Here is an 18,965-nt window from a genome sequence, read left to right as displayed (position 1 = left end):
CCACGGGCCCAGCACATTACAACATTCACATCAACAGACAGCGCCATTCAAGGGCCCATCATTTTCATACGCCCACATGACTGACACAGCAATCATACCGGCTGGCGGTTGACGTAGTGTGTGCAGTGGCGCTTGGCTAGCAGTTTGTGTAATGACCAGCAGCAAGTCACTACTCACACACTGCCAGCCAAGCCCCAGTCCACGCACACCGCCAGCCAAGCCCCAGTCCACGCACACTGCCAGCCAAGCCCTAGTCCATGCACACTGCCAGCCAAAGAACAACCCACACATACCCGCAGCCAAGCGCAAGTCCACACACACCACCAGTGAAGCCCAGGTCCACGCACACACCAGCCAAGTGCCAGTCTGTGCACACTGCCAGCCAGACACCAGTCCACGCGCACCACCAGCCAAGCTTCAGTCCATGCACACCACCATCCAAGCCAGACTCATGAAACTGAACAAAAAATATCCTTGACACTGGAAAGCACTTATTAAACACAACAAACGCATTAAAAGTTGCTAAGTTGAAGAGATGGATTGCCAACCTCTTATATCAAAAGGAAGCCTTATAAACAGCAGTGAAAGTTTCTAACCTCTGATGTACTCTATATACACCACCCACATGCTTATTGTAGTCTACAATGTACACAGGTTTGTGCACATCAGCAACATGACCCCAAACAGTGACAGGTGAAATACTTTCATCATGGATGGTAGTCAGCACGTAGACATCCCTCCTGTCCACAAATTTCAGAACTAGCAGTTTATCACTATGCAAGGCACTGCACTTCCCATCAAGCTTTTAGCAAACAAGCTCTTTTGGGTAACCTTTATGGTTAGAGCGGATTGTGCCACAAGCAAGTGTGTCAACTGTGAACAATTCCTTAAACAATTGCACTGCATTTGAGAAGTTATCTAGGTACAAATGGTGAACTTTGTTAAAAAGACCTCTACCAAGATCCCACACAATTTTCTCTGAAACTTCTAAAGTGGACGGACAACCAGGGTGGTCAGTGGTGGAATCCCTACCAGTGTACACCCGGAAATTATAGACGTTTCCTGTTGTACAACATATACATCCTAATTCCATAACATGCCCTCTTGCTAGGAATGTGCTGCCTAAAAACCAAACAGCCCTTGAACAGGACCAAAGACTCATCAACAGCCATTCCTTTCCCTGGAGTATAGATCTCTGAAAATTGATCTACAAAGTACTCAAGGACAGGCTAAATCTTCAAAAGATGTTCACAGTCAGGGTGACCTTGTGTCAACGCTAAAGCAGTATCAATAAAATGCAGCATCCGAAGCAAAAGTAAATACCGATCACGACTCAAAATTTCAGGAAATATGGCCGTTGCCACCGAGGACTGGTAGACCAATATGAAGACAGGGACGGCTTCCTTATCAAGCCCATCAAAAAAGTTAAACCCAAAATCATCATCTCATCCAGATTTGTGGGAATCCACCTGGTAGCTCTAGAGCGGGCCTAAGTCTGGCTACAAATTAGCCTGCTCAACAATCTCAGCCAAAAATACATCATCCATAAACAACTAAAAAATGTATATAGGCCCAAAAAAAATCACAATTTACTCTACACCCCGCATCACCACTAAAGGCAGGCAACAACAGCTGCACCATGAGTCCAGCACTTCCAGAGTCCAGCACTTCCAATAGGAAGGCTTGCAGTCCCAGGCTGCAATCCAGATGCCTCTCGCTGCACCATCGACACATCAGTGTCCTCCTCTAAAGCAAGCACTTCATCCACACTGAGAGTAGCTTCACCATCAGATGATTCCTCGTGGAAAGAAAACTCACTGCCAGAATCTTGCACTTCCTCCTCTGCCTCAGATGCACTGTCAGTCTCATATTCATGGCCAGAGGAAGATTCAGAAAGCATACAAACCACCTGCTGGGCAGTAATCATGCGGATATCCATAAACCTTACTAATAAAGGTAACTTGACAAACAAGTCAACAACAACAAACATTTTGTAAAATAAGTAATAAACCAAATGTGGCTTTATAACAAAGACCTATGTACTTCAAAAAATGCCACTCACCTGCCAGAAACACCTCGACTCACCACCACCTACACTGCACAGATACAGCAAGGACCAACAATACCCACTAAAAAACAAAAAGAAAGTTCAACTTGAGGCAATACACATTGTGCACAAATCCAAAAACAATTTCTCTCTGAAAACATAAGGTAAACATGCTGCTATTATGACACCACTTACAAAAAATGAATTAATACATGACAATAATACTCCTTTGGATTAAACACAACAAAAATGTTTTTCTTACCAAACAGCTGCAACTACACATATTGCAGATCAACCACTGCCGAAACTGCAAACAGGAAGCAAAAGCTTTGCACTAGAATCAAAAGGAGAACTAAAATATTACAATCACAAATGGAAATAATGCACCAGTCCACACACAATCTATCAGCCATGCTGGGGGACATATGGGCCAAAAAATAAAGCAAAAACATGCATTCCCAAAAGGGGACTCATCCCAAAAACAACTAAGTGTAACCATCGTTCCTGGTGTCTAGTGCCTTCTGACCCCCTTGGGGGCAACTGGGCCTAAAAGCATAGGGCCGATCTACCCCCAAGGGTGGCAGAAACAGCCAAAATAATCACTCCCTAAAAGGGAAGCGACCCTTGCCCAAGGGGCTGCTGCCCAACAACATTCAGCCATCCCTGATGTCTAGTGGCATCTGCCCCCTCCCCCTCGGGGTCAAAGGGCCTAAAACATGCACTCCCAAAAGGGGACTCTCCCCAAAAACATCTCAGTGTAACCAATCACCCAGGTGTCTGGTGCCTTCTGCCCCTATAAGACAGATCTCCCCCCAGTGGGGTAGAAACAGCCCAAACAAATCACCCCAATAAAGGGGAGTGATCCTTTCTCAAGCGGACGATCCCTGACATAGCCAAAATTGATCTAAAAAAGAAATCTCTGGTGTCTAGTGGCTGCTGCCCCCTGTGGGGTCAGATGGGCCTAAAACATAAGGCCGATCTGCCCCCAAGGGAGGCAGAAAAGGCCAAACTAATCACCCCAGTAATGGGGAACAACCTTGCCCAAGGGGGCGCTGTCTGACATCACTGAGATGGATCTAAAAAAGAAATCACTGATGTCTAGTAGCTTCTGCCCCACTAGGGGGCAGATGTGCCTAAAAACATAAGGCCGATCTGCCCCTAAGTGGGGTAGAAATGGCCAAAATAATCACCCCAATAATTGGGAGCAACCCTTGCCCAAGGGGCTACCTCCCAACATCGCAGAAATTGATTATTAATAAATCCCTGGTGTTTAGTGGCTTTTCCCCGATGGGGGCAGATGGGTCTAAAAACATAAGGCCTATCTGCCCCTAAAGGGGGGCAGAAACTGGCCCAAAAAATTACCCCAATAAAGGGGAGAGACCCTTGCCCAAGGGGCTGCTCATCAACAATGCCAACAAAATCCCTGATGGATTCTGCCTCCTTTGGGGGCAGATGGGTCTGAAAACATAAGGTCGATCAGCTCCCAAGGGGGGCACAAATGGCCATAATAATGACCCCCATAAAGGTGAGTGACCCTTGACCAAGGACCCTTGCCCAAGGGGGTGCTTCCCAACATAAAAAAAGAAAGCTCTGGTGGCCTAGTGAGACACACAAAATGTAAAATACATTTTAAACAGACAAAATAATTGTTCCCCAAAGAGGAGCGACCCTTGCCCAAGGAGATGGTTTGTGGGGCATCGGAAGGGCTTCCGCTGCCTTCCCTGGTGAGGGCAATTGAAAGAGTGGCCCACAGGGAGAGTGCCAGTATCCCTCCCGTGGGTGGGTGCTAGGACGGCTGGGAGGTGTCCGACGCACATGCCCACTGTGTCGTTCGATATCTCCTGGCCGTCCCACACATGGAATGGGTTAAAACATGAACCATTAGTTAACTAACAGGCAAGACAGTTACCATGTAAACCCTGTACTTGGCCCAGATTGTTATAGAACAACTCTATATCCTAATACATCAAACCCAACAGGCTTTGAAAAATATTAATACTGAACTCACATATTTGAAAGTGCTTTTTTAAGCAACAATGATGAAAAAGGAGTTTTGCTAAAATAAATATTTGCCTAAAATCACGCAATTTAAGTGGGTAAGCCACAAAGTACCCAGTTTTTCTAGTTTCACTTTGTACAAATCAGCTACTAAATGTTTGTGTAAGTTTCTTTCCTTTGCTTTACCTCTTTGTGCATTCTTTGCAGCTTTTAGATAGTGTGAACTCAACCCCGAAGGTATTGTTGAGCACCAGTTACTTTACACATTGTCACAATCATATTTTAAATGCACAGGGATATGAATTAATGTGCCCAGTATCACAAGATCTTGGAGTGAACGGTGAGGTTTGAGGCTGATTCCCCAGTTCCAAAGTCAGCAGTTCTGGGCGTAACGGCATTTCCTTAGCAGAGGGAGGGTGGCAATCAGAAGCTTATTTTTTACCTCAGCTTGCAATGGGCTCGAGGCTCCAACCAGACCTTGAGTTGAGCTGGAGCCATGCTTCAGGCTCGAGCCTGGGTTGATCTTTCATTGGCTCACCCACCTCTAAATGCCAGCATGGAATTCACTTTGCGAAGTGCTGCACCTTGAGTTGGTTAAAACGGACACTATCAACAGGCTTCACATTAGGATATTGGTCTATAGCATCTGCGGACTCCGAATAATTAACAAGAATTGGTAGTGCATTGGTTTCGCCTATGGAAGGAATAAAGCGCTGATTTCATCAAACATCGTCTGGGAGAAGGAAAGAGCTCCCGGACAGATAACATGGGAATGTATAGGATGTGGTGCCACGGCCAGAGCTGCTGACTCAAGAGCTGTCTCAGTGTCAGAGGCACTTTGCAACATTCTGTAATTCTATGCAAATCACTTAATCTCTCCCAGTGATACATTGTTATATAAATATGCTGCAAAAGTAAAAAATATAGGGGCATATTATCAAGGGATTTATCTCCGCTTTTTTGGCTTTAAAAGCCAAGAAAGCGGAGATAAAATTATCTCCCTATCAGCAACAGGGTGCTAACACGCAAATTCGCATGTTAGCACCCTTTTTCTCTACGCTTCCCCTTGCATCTCTAATGAGATGCAAAGGGGGCGTTCCAGAGAAAAAAACATAGGAGAAATGTTGTTAAGTGACATTTCTCCTATTATCAAGGATTCTGCTAACCCGGTTACTGATAAAAAAAGCAGTGCTAACCGCGGTTAGCACTGCTTTTTTTACACCTGCTATTTTCCTGACTTAGCCATGATATCCTATGGAAGGTGGATATCATGGCTAAGTTTGTGAGCCCCTATCATCAAGCTAACTCCAAACTTCGAGAGATTATCGTTGGTTTTCCAGTGATAATCTCTCATTTGGCAGTTAGCGTGAGGATTTTTATCACCTCTGAGATAAACCTTGCTAATAGCAAATTATCTCTGCGATAATTTCTGGCGATGCTTAGCGTTAAATAATTCGTTGCTAAGCCTCGTTAGCGTTAAATATCGCTAATCGTTGGTAATATGCCCCATAGTTCCTCAAAAGGGGATGTTAGCACTATTTCGGGGGTGGGAAACTGATAAGAAAAGGAGACAAGGAACAAGCATTTAGTAAATGTAGGAAAATATGCTAACGCCAATAGAAATGAAGGAAAGGTAAGTGGCACACACAGGAACCAATAAGAAGCTGTGCAGTCGAAACCTACAAAATTAGCATACCTCCCCTTGCTTCAGGGCACTACGTAATGCTCACAGGATATGCAACTCAAAGGTATCAACTTTGCTCATTCGCTAGACGTAACCATTATAATATCACTAATTCACTTTGAACCTTCAAAGACAAATTCATAGTAGTTTTCCTCCATGTAAAAGCCAGGATAAATGGGGAAAAAATGCAAGTCAGACTCTAAATACGCGTGAAATCCGATCTAGCCTTATAATTGATTGATATGTGATGAAAAGCATACCTTCTGCACTGTCAGTAAGAAACTCTTGTCAAAATGAACGGGTGAACGCACTACCTTCACCTAAATTTGTTAGAGCGTCAACAATACCTGTAGCAGTCATACTTGCCTTATTCATTGGCCAAAAAGAGGTAGGATAATTTAGTGTTCCACAATTATTAATTAGCATAATATAGGTTTCACCAGAAGCGCTGGGATGCCTATGGGTAGCCATGCTCTTTATCAAGAATTAAATAATAATAATAATAATAATAATAATAATAACCAGAAAGTACAAAATGCAGGTTTTTCGTACTATGTGGCTATCGACATACAAAAAAAATAACAATGTTCAGAGAATAAAATATTGGAAAAATATTAAAAGCTCAATTATAGAAAAAAAAAATATGTGTTATTTATAATGTACTAATTATTATATATTTATATGTTAAAATTGAGGGGCATATTATCAAGAACGGTGATAAAATTATCGCCGCTTTAGCGGCTTGGAAACTGCCGCTAAAACAGCGATAATGGGCTTGATAATATGTCCATGTGAATTCCTATAGCAGCCCAGGTTCTGGTGTTAACCTGGGCTGCTAAGGGAATTTACAAGGGCATATTATCAAGCCCATTATCGCCGTTTTAGCTGCAGTTTCCTGCCGCTAAAGCGGCGATAATTTTATCGCAGTTCTTGATAATATGCCCCTGTATTTGTTAAAATGTATGAAAACATATCTTACTAATGAAATTGGAATTATGTTTATTATTGGAATGCGTTCTAATTTTGGGGATATATATTCTAAAATATATTATTTCAGTATAATAACCAATGTTTTTATATTTAATTCGAAAATTATTTTTTAACTTTTATGATTTTCATTTTTGAATTATTATTATTTCCCCCCCCCCTCCCCCCCAAGGTTTAGGAATAATAATACAATGTATTCATTATTAATAGTTTACACATAATTCGATATGTTAATGTTTATTTTTTAATTTATAGGTTTTTAGTTTGGATTATTGTGTCTTTTAAGATATGTTTAATATATTTTATAGATTAAAAATTATGTGTGAGTATGTAGTATTGTTTGTGTATATAAAATGTTTAGTGTCCAAGAACGTGTCTAACATGCTTTAGATTGTAGTGGAAATAGTAAATGTTACCCATTTAGTGCCCACCATCCCTTCCCAAATTGGTATAGATCGGAGTGGGAACAATAAATGTCACCCCTTTAGTGTTCAACACTTTCCCCAAATTGGTTTAGATTGGAGAGGGAATAGGTAATGCTGGGTGGAGATTGACACTTGATCAAGATGGCGGTGCCGTTGTAGAGCTCCCACCAGAGTGCAGCGACCGGCTACGTCTCGCCTTCTTAACGAGGGTGACTCTCCGGGGCTACCCAGAATTACAGGGAGCTGTGACTTGCTCCCCGGAACCACCCGAACACAAGCACAAGTCCCCTGGTGCAGGATCTGAGGCCTGGAAGACAACTTCTGGTGGCCCAGCATTTAGTGCCATACCACTGGGCCCCTGGCGGTACCTCTCCTGCCTTTCCCCTGAGATACAGAGGTGAGACTTGCATCCACGTCAGGTTAGCATTAGACTCTCTATATGAACTATGCCTCCCTGCACATTCATGGCTCTACAAGGACCCAGACTCTGGGTCTGGCCATGCTTTAAGAGTTGCAGGCCTTAATCCAGGCAGAACCAGTGAGCCTCCCTCTGGCTCCCTGCTGTCCAACCCATGTTTCTCTGTGTTTCCGACAAGTCTCCATGAGGGCCTCTATACATACCGGGCCCCCCACTTGCTGGGGATCCCAACGCTGTACCAGCTTTGGTGATACTATTCCTTCCACCATTTGGCTCTCATTTCACCATGATGAAGCCCTCAAGACAGCTTCTATTTACAGAGACAGTGACTGGAAAGCCGACCAAGCTCAGAAAAGAGACTGAGCCAGCATCTGATTCGGACTTGGAGATTATCCTGCGAGTGCTGGACACACTAGAGAATTACCTCTCAGAGGCGGCAGAGATTATCTGCAAGACCTCCTCAGACACTCAGGTTATCCGCCAGGATATTTCCTCCTTCAGTGCCAGACTGTCTGTGGCTGAATCTCATCTGGACCAGATGTAGGAGAAGTAAGTCATCTCCATTGACTGGGAACAGGAGCATTGGCTCCTACAGAAGAAGATCAAGGAATTGGAAGATCGGTCCTGTTGGGTAAAACCTCCAGATTTCAGGTGTGCCGGAGAAGATGGAGGGCGATGACATACTGGATTCTCCTTCCAACTATCGGTAATCTTGCCATTCCCCCTCCTGTAGATTATTTGAGGGATCCCAGGACACAACAGCGCTGCCTCTCACCCGAGGGTCCAAGGCATAACATTGCATGCTTTCTTTGCAATCAGCAGGCCAGACAGTTGATTCAAGTGGCAAAAATGACCCTTTTCTGCCAAGAGGCACAAGATCTTCGTATCAAAAGACTTCTTTCAGGGCACCCAGAACACTTGTAGGAAAGTTCTTCAACTGCACCCCGTCGACATTTGCTATTGCCTCCTGGAGCCGACAATAATGTTGATTACTCACAAACAAAGGACGACAGAGTTCCATAGCACTGGCCAACTGGGAGGTTACCTGGACACAATCTCAACATCTGATATGAACCTGGGTTCTGCTGCTGGTCCAACAATGACCCACCCTTGACAAACCAATCAACGCAGTCAGAAACCCCACTGGACAAATGACAACTGCTGGTGGAGATCACCAGTCAGTGGTCCAGAGCCCCTAAACCTCATCATATCCAGAAAGAACCTCAAACGAGGGACAAGTCTTGCTCCCCCTTAAAAATGACAACCCCCATGGCCAATGTGGCCTGCTCTTGAACAGTCGTTGAGGCAGATCTGTATGATGCATCACTCTTCAGCTACAGTGTAGGGGGATTACATACACATTATCTTTTCTAATACCTACTCCCCCCACTCACAGTCCTGCTACATAGCAATCGCCATAACCCTATAATTAGTTCCATTTTGAGGGTCCCCGGTCGCTGCGCCCTGCTGATTTTCTGCGTCCCCTCCAACCCAATTAAAAAAAAGTCTCTTTTTTGCGAGTCGTACCATGCCCGCACGCACTCCGCATTCCCCTTCCACCTCCTAACTGCCAGACGGGTTACGACCCCTTTGCCTCTCTGGGACAGCGTATTGGATACTGCCAAAATGGGGGATGCAGCACAATGACAGCCCTTCATGGTGATATTGCTGAATGTAAATGGTCTCACTCATTACATCAGATGACAGAAGATTTATATGTATGCTATATTTCTGAAACCTGACATTGCCCTGCTACAGGAGACCCCTCTCTAATGTAGAAAACCAGAAGCTCTGCCAAGAGTGGGTAGGGAGGGAGTATCACACCTATAAATCAGAATCCAGGTTGAAGGAAACATACTCCAACATTCTCTCCTTGATTGAACACCTGCCCCTGAATAGTTCCCTCCTCTCCTGTGCAAAGTTGCCCAGAGCACCTGCTAGTGACAGAACTCGCTTTGTCAGCGTCTCCCCACTCTCCTGCTCTAAAACCATACCCCTACCTAATGCTCCCTCCTGCCCAGAAGAGCGAAGGCCTATCTCCCGTCTAACGATATCATGACTTACTCATATCTTACTCACTTATCTTAGACACCAACAAGGTTACAGAGGAACAAATTCAAGCTATTCACGCTAACCCGTACAGAGAACCCCCTCAACTTTCACTGGTCCAACCTCAATGACCAAGCTGTTACATGCCTCAAATCCTTCTTAAATGATCACAAACTGATTTAATACTGTGACCAAGCAATCCATAATAAAGGAGAAATTCTGGACCTCATCATCACCAAAGGTCACACCATCACACAGAAACACCATTTCCCCGTGCAATTGGTCCGATCATCACAGCATCTTCTTTTTTATCAACATGGAAGTCTCTCTGAGGAAGGGGCAACCAACAAAATCAAAGATTTGGAAAAGGGACCTCAGAAATATCAATACAGCCGATTTAACAATCCACTGTATAACTGCCCTCTCTCCACAAGCTGACATGACTGAGGTACATACACTCACTAACTTCTACAACTCTACTATCACTAGCATCATGGATGCCATTGCTCCACTCCAACACAAAAACGCCCCAACTAAAATGTACAAACCGTGGTTCAACGACAACTTAAACACGGTGCACCGCAACCTTAAAGCAATCAAACGATCCTGGAAAACAAATCGATCCTCTTTCCAACTAATAATCTTTAGAATGATAAGGAGCTACTATAACAAACATATCAAGATCGCTAAGGCCGACTACTTCAGAACCCAACTTAATCAAGCCCCTGATCGGCCCAAGAAACTTTTTGAGTTGGTGAAACAACAATCGGTGGATACACCAAACTGCTCAAACTCTGGAGTCAACCCACCTTCATGCGATGATCTGGCTGCCTTCTTACTGAGAAATCCAGTCTCATCAATATTGATCTTGACTCCAGGAAGACGCTTTTGCTATCCAAACAGCCTTAACAGAGAAGATTGAACCAACCAGCTCGAGCACCAAGAACAATGCCTCGTGGGGCACCTTCACTCCCCTCAGCGAAAGTGACACTGACAAGATTCTACAGAGTATTAACCCATCTAATCATTTTAGTGACCCGTTTTCACTGTCCATCTTCAAAGAACTGAAGGAGGTTGTCACCCCCATCTGGACAAAGATTGTCAATGCGTCTCTCTCACAAGGTACGATCCCGGAATGCCTAAAAGCTTCTCAGAGAACACCTAAAAAGCCTACAGCAGATAGGACGGACCTTAACAACTTCCGCCCTATCTCTGACACCCCCACCCTAGCCAAACTCCTAGAAAAATGAGTCCAATCTCAAATCTGAGCCCACATCGAGAATTTCCATCTCCTGGACCAACACCAATCTGGCTTCCGAGTGGGCACAGCAACGAACCGGCTCTCGCTCACGTTATGGATGATATTTTAAAAATGCTTGACCAAAATGAATCCTGCCTCCTTATCCTCCTTGACCTTTCCTCAGCGTTTGACACTGTTAATCACGACAACTTCCTATCCGTTGTGAAGCACAGGATGGGCCTTTCTGGTTCGGTGCTGCAGTGGTTCTCGTCCTTCCTCCACCACAGATCCCAAAGAGTTAAGGCGCAACACTCTCTCTCCCAGCCATCACTAGTATGCATGGGGGTCCCCTAAGAGTCCACCCTATCTCCCATACTCTTCAATTTGCTCCTGGAACCTTTAGCTAATGCACTAAATTCCGCTGACATTTTCTTCCATATGTATGTGGATGATACTCAACGCCCCCAAATCACATCCCCAAGATACACCTTTAGATGAACCACCTTACTGCCTTCAACTGCTCCCCCCTCATTGTTGACTCAGCCAAATCTCTCGGACTCACCCTAGATAAGCATCTGAACATGAAAACTCATATCAGCAATGTGTGCAAGGGAGCTAATCACCTAATGAGGATACTCTGTAATCTCAAACCTTCCTTCCCACAAGCTGACTTCAAGCAAGTGGTCCAAGCGCTTGTTTTGCCGAGGCTAGACTATGGCAGTGCTATGGTCTGTGGCCTCACCAAATATACCCTGGTCCCACTAAGGGCTTCACTTAATGCGGCGGTCAGACTGGTCATGGCTAACAAAAGAAACAAGCACATCTCCCTAGTCTTAAAATCCCTAAATTGGTTGCCCTAAGAGGAAAGAATTCAGATAAAGATTGCCTGTCTGTCTCACAAAGCTCTCCATTTCAAAACCCCCAGTTATCTTCTAGCACAAAAGCTAGAATTATCCGGAGGGGTTAGACCTTCTCGGAGTGCTAACTCTCTCCTCCTGAAACCACAGATCATTCTCAAAAAGAGAAAGTGTCACTGAGCTTTCTCCAGCTCTGCGCCAAAGACCTGGAACTCTCTCCCATTGGAAATACGCAGAATCTCCTCCAAGGCTGCCTTCCAATTGGAAGTAAAAAGATTGCTCATGAACAAGTTTCTACCTTAAACGGGTATCGGATCGTCTGCTTTAATGCTTTGGGCTGACACCCTAAGTCCTGTGTTTGTTGTTATTCTGCTTTACTAGTCACTTGCACCCCTCCCCGTTCGCTATGTTCCAGTTATTATTTTACCCTTTGTTGTCCCTTTCGATTGAAACCATTTTTTTTATATGCATATGTGATTTGTTTGGGTTGCTATTCCTTCTGATGATTTTACTGCAACTAGTGCCTTCATCTCCCTCAAATTGTAAAGCGCTCTGATATCCTTTGGGATCATGTTCGTGTTATATAAAACTTTATAAATAAATAAATAGGTTGCGCAGGATGAGTTAAGATGCTGCATACATGAGACGCAACCAAATTGATTGCATTACACCCGGTCCTAGCTACCACAGTCCATGCCTGGCGGATTGCTTATAGACTACTGAAGATACACACCACCATCTATGCACAAGCCCCCCTCTAGTGTAACGGCTCACTGCTGATAGGGGAAGGAGAACCTAACTGGACATCATTTGAATCTAGAGGTCTCAACACTATCTCAGACCTGGTTAAGTATAGCGAATACAAATATTTTGCTGAAGCCCAGGAACAGTACGGTTTAACTTCAAGTCACTTTTTGGGCTACCAGCAGTTACAACACTGTCAACTCCTGGGCTCTCCTGCACTGGACCTGCTCATTACTGGACTTGCTACGGAAATGGGGCACTTACAAAGGGCAATGTCTGAGCTGCACCAGATATTGATGGGTTGTGTCTACCCAATCCCACTGTTACGCTCTCTGAAGGGCTAGTGATCTGACAGCCTACAGTTCGACTGCTCGGAGGACGGCTGGGAGGATCTTCTAGCTGACCATAGCAAACATCTGAGGGAAGTCCACCTAAAATGTACTTTTATTAGTTGACCCGTAGATCCATGCTGAGCTCCGATTACCCCCACCTATTATTACCCCTTTGCACCTCAGACCCTGGGTTTTGCGCAGGGGTGTCAAATGCATGGCTTGAGCAGTAATAATGTTAGGAGCATTGTTACCAGCCCCTTGGGATCACACACAGCTATTTAATATCTTTGATGGATGAGTTCATGATAATGTCCCCCTTTTTGGCCCTAAAGGTGGTCCGTAACACGTTCTTCCCTAGTACCTCTGTCCTGCCTCCACCCTCTGTCCTGTATCTGCAGGACTATTTACTTTCCGGCCAACTCCCCAACTCACCTTCAACCCTAGTTGCTTAAAGACAAGGTAAAACAATTTCTAGACTCTTCATTGAACTCCCCATAGGCAGACCTAAAAGGCTGTTGGTTACAATTGGCTTTCAAAAGCGCCCTGGATTTCCTTTTACCCTTCCTTCCCCCATTCCGCCATCCTTGAAGTTATGTCATGACCACCAGTCTTTTTCCACCTTTGGTTATGCTGTGGTCCTTACCACATTCTTTCAATAAAGATGAAGTGTTAAAAACAAAATAGTAATATCAACCCTTTAGTGTCCAACACCTTTCCTAAATTGGTTTACATTGGAGTAGGAATAATATATGTTACCCCTATATTGTCATTTAATTAGTATTGTTGGTGTTTAAAAGGATAATTTAAAAAGTTGTTAGTTTTATATTTGTATTAAATAACATTATTCATTATATATTTTCATAGTCTAAAGAAATGTATTACAGTTTTTTAATTTCTAAATATTTTGCCAACCTTTAGTGTATATTTTCACATTTCTAAATGTATACATTCCAAGCTAAAAAAAAGTATATAGAATATTTTTAATATAATTTGATTATTAAAATAAATTATGTAAGTCAGAATTAAATACCATTGTTTGTAGTACTTTTTCCAGGTTTTCTTTTTAGTGGTTTCTAGTGTTTAACATTTTTGTAAACATTTATTAAATTGTTTCATATGCATACACTTAACATACTTTTAACATACGTTTTTTCAGCATATATTAACTGATTGTATATTTTTATTCTAGTGTTTAATTCACACTTCTTTTTACATTTATTAGCAATATTTTTAGATATTTTAATTGTTTTTTATATTTTTATATGTTTTACTTTTTTCAATACATTTATTGACCATTTTTTACTTATTTTCCCATTTATTTCTGTGGAGAGATAGCATTGTTTTCAATTCATTTAATAGCCTTTTCAATGCTACCTTCTATTTTGTAGACAATTTGTGTCATAGTCTATTTTCTAGGATCCAGGTCTTGGTAGGATGCTGCGGTTTATCAGGACAGATACGTCCTTTTCAAAGTTTTATTTTAGTGTTTTGAGTGTAGGGGAAATGTTGAGGGAGGTCTAAAGATTAATTATAGTGTTAATTGTGGTATTTGTGTATCTTTAGTTGTATTGATTGTAGTGTTTTTCACTAGCTGGTTTGTTTTTCCATACACTGCTTTAGTAATGTAGCAATATGTTAAGTGATATTGTTTTATATTACTTGCTTTTTGACTATTAAGGGCCTGATTGCTCATTTTGCGGTGTCTCAAACAGTTGACAGACTGCTGAAACGTCATTACAATTAGGATATAACCATTTTCGGTACTCAAATGAGCCCTTATGTCGCGGATACTAAGAAGATGTAGCCAAAGGCCACCATGTGTCTGTAGTCAATGGCAGCTTAAAATAACTTATGGGCATAAGTAGTGGGAGCAGGGTGTCAGGCCATTCTTACATTGGCAACTGTATATGGTCAAAAGTAATGCACAAGGCCCTTTTGGAGCACAGTAGAGTGCAGGGTGGGGGTAAAAGACACAGCCTGGGCATCAGACCACTGAACAAGATTACAGACCACATAGGCAAGAGGTCAGGCTCAGTCAAAATATCTAGGGGTTAAAGTATATACTAAGAAAACATTTACTGAAACACTTTTTCTTTACTCGCGAGACAAATGTACAGGACTGCGGAAACACTAAGCAATTTCCATTAAGAAATGAAGCTACAGGAACTCTGTGAATATAGACTAAATGTTATCTATAGATTCTCACATTTCCCAATGCTTTGATCAGATACCCCAATAAAATGTCGTAGATGACATCACAAACATAATCAACATTATGACTGATCCAACAAATGGTAACCGTTTGTGGATCAGTGAACAGACATTGTTTAGAAGAAATCGAGAGGGGCGCCAACCACAGGGCTACAGAATCAGCTGCAGCTAGCCATGGCCCTGTGGGTTGTGAGGCAACTGGTGGAGAGCACAAGGTCTGCCCCAAGGTGTTAAAATCTAGATTGCGACTTAAACATTATCGGCGCCATCTTGTCCCTTTTCAGGCTCATATGTACGCGTAAGCAGCAGCCATTTTGAATGCCATGGCCTCTCTGCCCACTGCCGATAGCCAGCGCGTCTCTCTCTCGACCTCGCAAGCATCCCCCGCGCACTGACAGCCCCCGCTCTCACACGCTCCGGCCAAAAACCACCCCTTCAGCGCAGCCCTGCCTCGGAGCCACATCCCGAACCCGGCTAACACCTCCCTCCGTCCCTTTTATGATCACACATCCTTTGACGAACCCCCTTCCTCTGTGCCCGATTGTCCGGCCCGATCCCAGGCCGTCACCTAGCCCTGCGGATGCAGTTTATTGCTCATACAGTAGGAAGCTGTCCCTCTTCAAAAGATCTAAGACTAATCGAAACCCCCACCCCATGAGATCCGATCAGCCGCACACATTCCGGGAATCGGCGGAATATCCAGCTGCGCGACAGTCATCACCTACTGAGATCGGGGTGGGGACTTCTACTGTAAATGTGTGTGGGAACGGGCTTGAAGCGGGGATTCCAAGGATGTCTCTCCGTACTTCAAAGCATTGACAGGAATGTGTTTCATGCAATAAAGCCATAAACTTGTGTATAAGAGGCCAGGCCTCAGAGATGCGGTTAGAGCACCTCGAGAAGATACCCTGTTGTCTGTTCTGATGTGTTCTGCTCCGTCGGAATATACCTCTGTTTCCTGCCTTCCAGTCTCCAGCGCCTGCCTCTTTGTTTGATAATTTCGAGTGGTATGTGAGGCGACTAACGCCGGGCAATACTTAGAAATTATCGATTGAAATCTGCCTACCCTTTTACAAAGGCATACTTTGCATTGCACAAGGTCTTGTCCAATGGATTCTTTGTGTTAATTTGCCTTGTGCAAGTGTAGAATAAGGTTAGCCCATTTGCCATGTGTCTTCTGGACGTAGCCAGTGCCACTGGAATCATGTGATTCTGTAGCCACAGATAAAATGTATACCTCTCTCTCTCTCTCTAGATCTCTCCCTCACTCTGCTCTCCCCATCACTCTCTTCCACTGTTTGACTTTCTCTGTCTTATCCTGCAGATATCAGCAATACATAGTTAATTCACTAAACCCTCTATAGTTTATAATGCACTTCCCTCCACGGATTGATTGACAGTAGGGCATCTAAGAGGGAGAAAGGTTGGTAGGGCCCAGACACTAGGGACAAGAAATCTCATAAAGAAATTGAGGGACTAGGTATTTTACTGCAACACTGTATTTAGGTAGTGATAGTGAATACTGCTACACTTTATGATGATATTATTATGTATTAATGGCAGCAAAGGCAGGTGAAAATATGCAGAATTTGACAGCAGTAACCTTGCCACCACAGGTAATTTGCCATCTTTCCCAGCTGAGCAGTAATGTTATTACCACTGATCTGCAGTACTGCTGTGGCTGACAGCATTTTCTAAAGAGGCTCATGTGAGACAGTTCCTAATGTGAGACACTGACACAATAGACTCACTGGTCTTTGCGTGACTGTCTTTTGGCCCTTCTGTGAAGACTGTATTTTATTTTGCACAAAATATGTGTTGCTTGTCACAGTGAAAACCATCCTTCTTACAACATCATTGTTGTCAGAGCTTGTGTGATACCACTTCCTATGACGGCACTTCCTGTGACGTTATCAGTAGTTCTACCAATTTTTTCCAGACAAGGTTGGGGAACTTAAGGCAGTTTGGAATTTTCACATGCCAATCAAGGGTTTGCTGACGTTAATTTCAGTATTGCTACCGTAGCCATGTGTAAAAGCTGAAAATAAGCTACATGCAATGCTTTGCAAGAAATATGATGAATGTGTTTCTTCTGTTATTGTCCAAACATTTCATGTTTTAAACCATTAGTATTATTTTTCTTTTGCAATAGGATAAGTGGGATAAAGTCATTGACGACGAAAAGTCATTGGAACTGTTCAAATACGTCAGCCTGATGACCCTCGATAGCATCATGAAATGTGCATTCAGCTATGAGAGCAACTGTCAGATTGATAGGTTAGTGTCCTCGGCCTTCACTTGAGAAAGCTAAATTAACCAATTAAAATGTATTAGACAATATGTTCATGTTGCTAGAACTGTAGCCCCTTAAAACGCGCACAGCAAATAAATGTGCAAGGTCCCCCCCCCCTCCCTGTAAAATAGAAAAATTAATGTGAATTAACTTTAATCATCTGCTTATTGCTGCAATCGAAAGCAAGAAAAATATGTTGGGTTTCCTGTTCTGTTGCTGATAGAATGTCGTGCATTAAAATGTCACAAATGTTATACCTAAAGTGTTCCAAACCCTAGGACTCAATTTTATTGTCAAAAGAACAGATGATGGGCGGAATGGTGAATTAATCGAACATTCACCCCCAGTCACATATCTGGGTTAAATCCATTGTTTTTGGGGTTTTTTGCAGACCCAGTCATATGCAAATCAGTCTTTAGCCTGTTCCGCATGGGAACAGTTCTGCCCAAACTGGCAGTCTAGATCCTCCCTGGACCAGAAACAAGCATCCTAGGACCTGTTTCAGGGTTTCATTCATTAGTCAGGATAGCTTGAATCTGGTGGCATAGCGAGCACAGGACCCTCGTCTGGGCATATCCGATGCACTTAGGGCAACAAATGCACAAAGAACAGATGCTTATTTCTGGTCCAGGGAAGACCTGGCTTGACAGATCCGGCTGGTCTGTTCCCATGAAGAACAGGGTCAAGACTTATTTGCATATGGCTGGGTCTGAACTGGGGTGGCAAAGTGAGCTAAAGAACGATGATGGATTCAACCCAGATTATGACTGGGGGTAAGTGTCTGAAAAGTTTCAGTGCTCTGTCCATCATCTTCTTGTGTTTGCTCAATTTTATTGTCGAACAGCTTGAGCTCATTTGCCTTTTCTCTCTTTTCGCTGTTGCAATTGAATTTGGACTCTTTCTGCGTCCAGACTCACTTTACCATTCTTGGCTTCGTGTTCCTTTGATTTATTTTAGCTTATCCCAGACACGTTTACAGGTGCACCTTTTTTACTGGCATTATGAGCAAATTTTGCAATTGAAGTGCAGAACTCTCTATGCCTGATCTAAAGATTTTTTAAATTTAATTATGCCTTTCTAATCTTGCTTATATATTGATTCCTAAGAGAAGGTATGCTTTATTGATTCACACTGTTCTTACTGGTTTAATTGCTATTGTAATCGCAATTATGATTATTGAAATATTTATATTTTACATTTTCAAGTGAGAACCTTTTGTAAATTATTTATGGCACAGTTTTTTAACCCACTTTTCCTTCCACTGGTCCTGTGTATCGACCCTTTTTCATTGGTGCATGCTTCATTGGCCTTTTATTAATATCTGCAAACAAATGTACATCAATTGGAACTGATGAAAATTAAGCAAACATATAATAATTATAATATTAATAATAATCCACATCAATAATGCCTGGTTACACCAACTGGTGTGTCCCCGCGCTGGAAAAAACACTCTCCAGAGAGGCTGGAAAAAGCCAGGAATGCTAAACAGACTAGAGAATATACAGGTTTCACAACTGGAAAAAACAGGCTTTTAGTTTTTGGGGGAAAATGTTTTCCGACTGCTCTGCTCGAAGAGAGAGAGGTAATGCGTTCCAATTTTTAGCTGCCAAGTAGCCGAACGAGCGCACAACCATTCTGGCTCTTTGGACTTTGGGTACTTTTACCAAGTGGGCTCCG

General features: G+C 43.1%; 1 protein-coding gene across 1 annotated transcript in view; it reads left to right on the top strand.

Annotated features, from left to right (window-relative positions):
• LOC144800020 (cytochrome P450 4B1-like) overlaps positions 1–18,965 on the top strand; it is a 334,102-nt gene that overhangs the window by 160,591 nt on the left and 154,546 nt on the right. The window contains exon 5 of the mRNA XM_078671648.1: positions 17,145–17,269. Coding sequence (XP_078527774.1) covers positions 17,145–17,269 — 125 coding nt within the window. The remainder of the gene's footprint in view (positions 1–17,144; positions 17,270–18,965) is intronic.

This window comes from Lissotriton helveticus, chromosome 1_2, assembly GCF_964261635.1.
Source record: "Lissotriton helveticus chromosome 1_2, aLisHel1.1, whole genome shotgun sequence".
Lineage (NCBI taxonomy): Eukaryota > Metazoa > Chordata > Amphibia > Caudata > Salamandridae > Lissotriton > Lissotriton helveticus.
The sequence above is the reverse complement of the archived record's forward strand: the minus strand, read 5'-3'. Positions and strand labels throughout refer to the sequence as shown.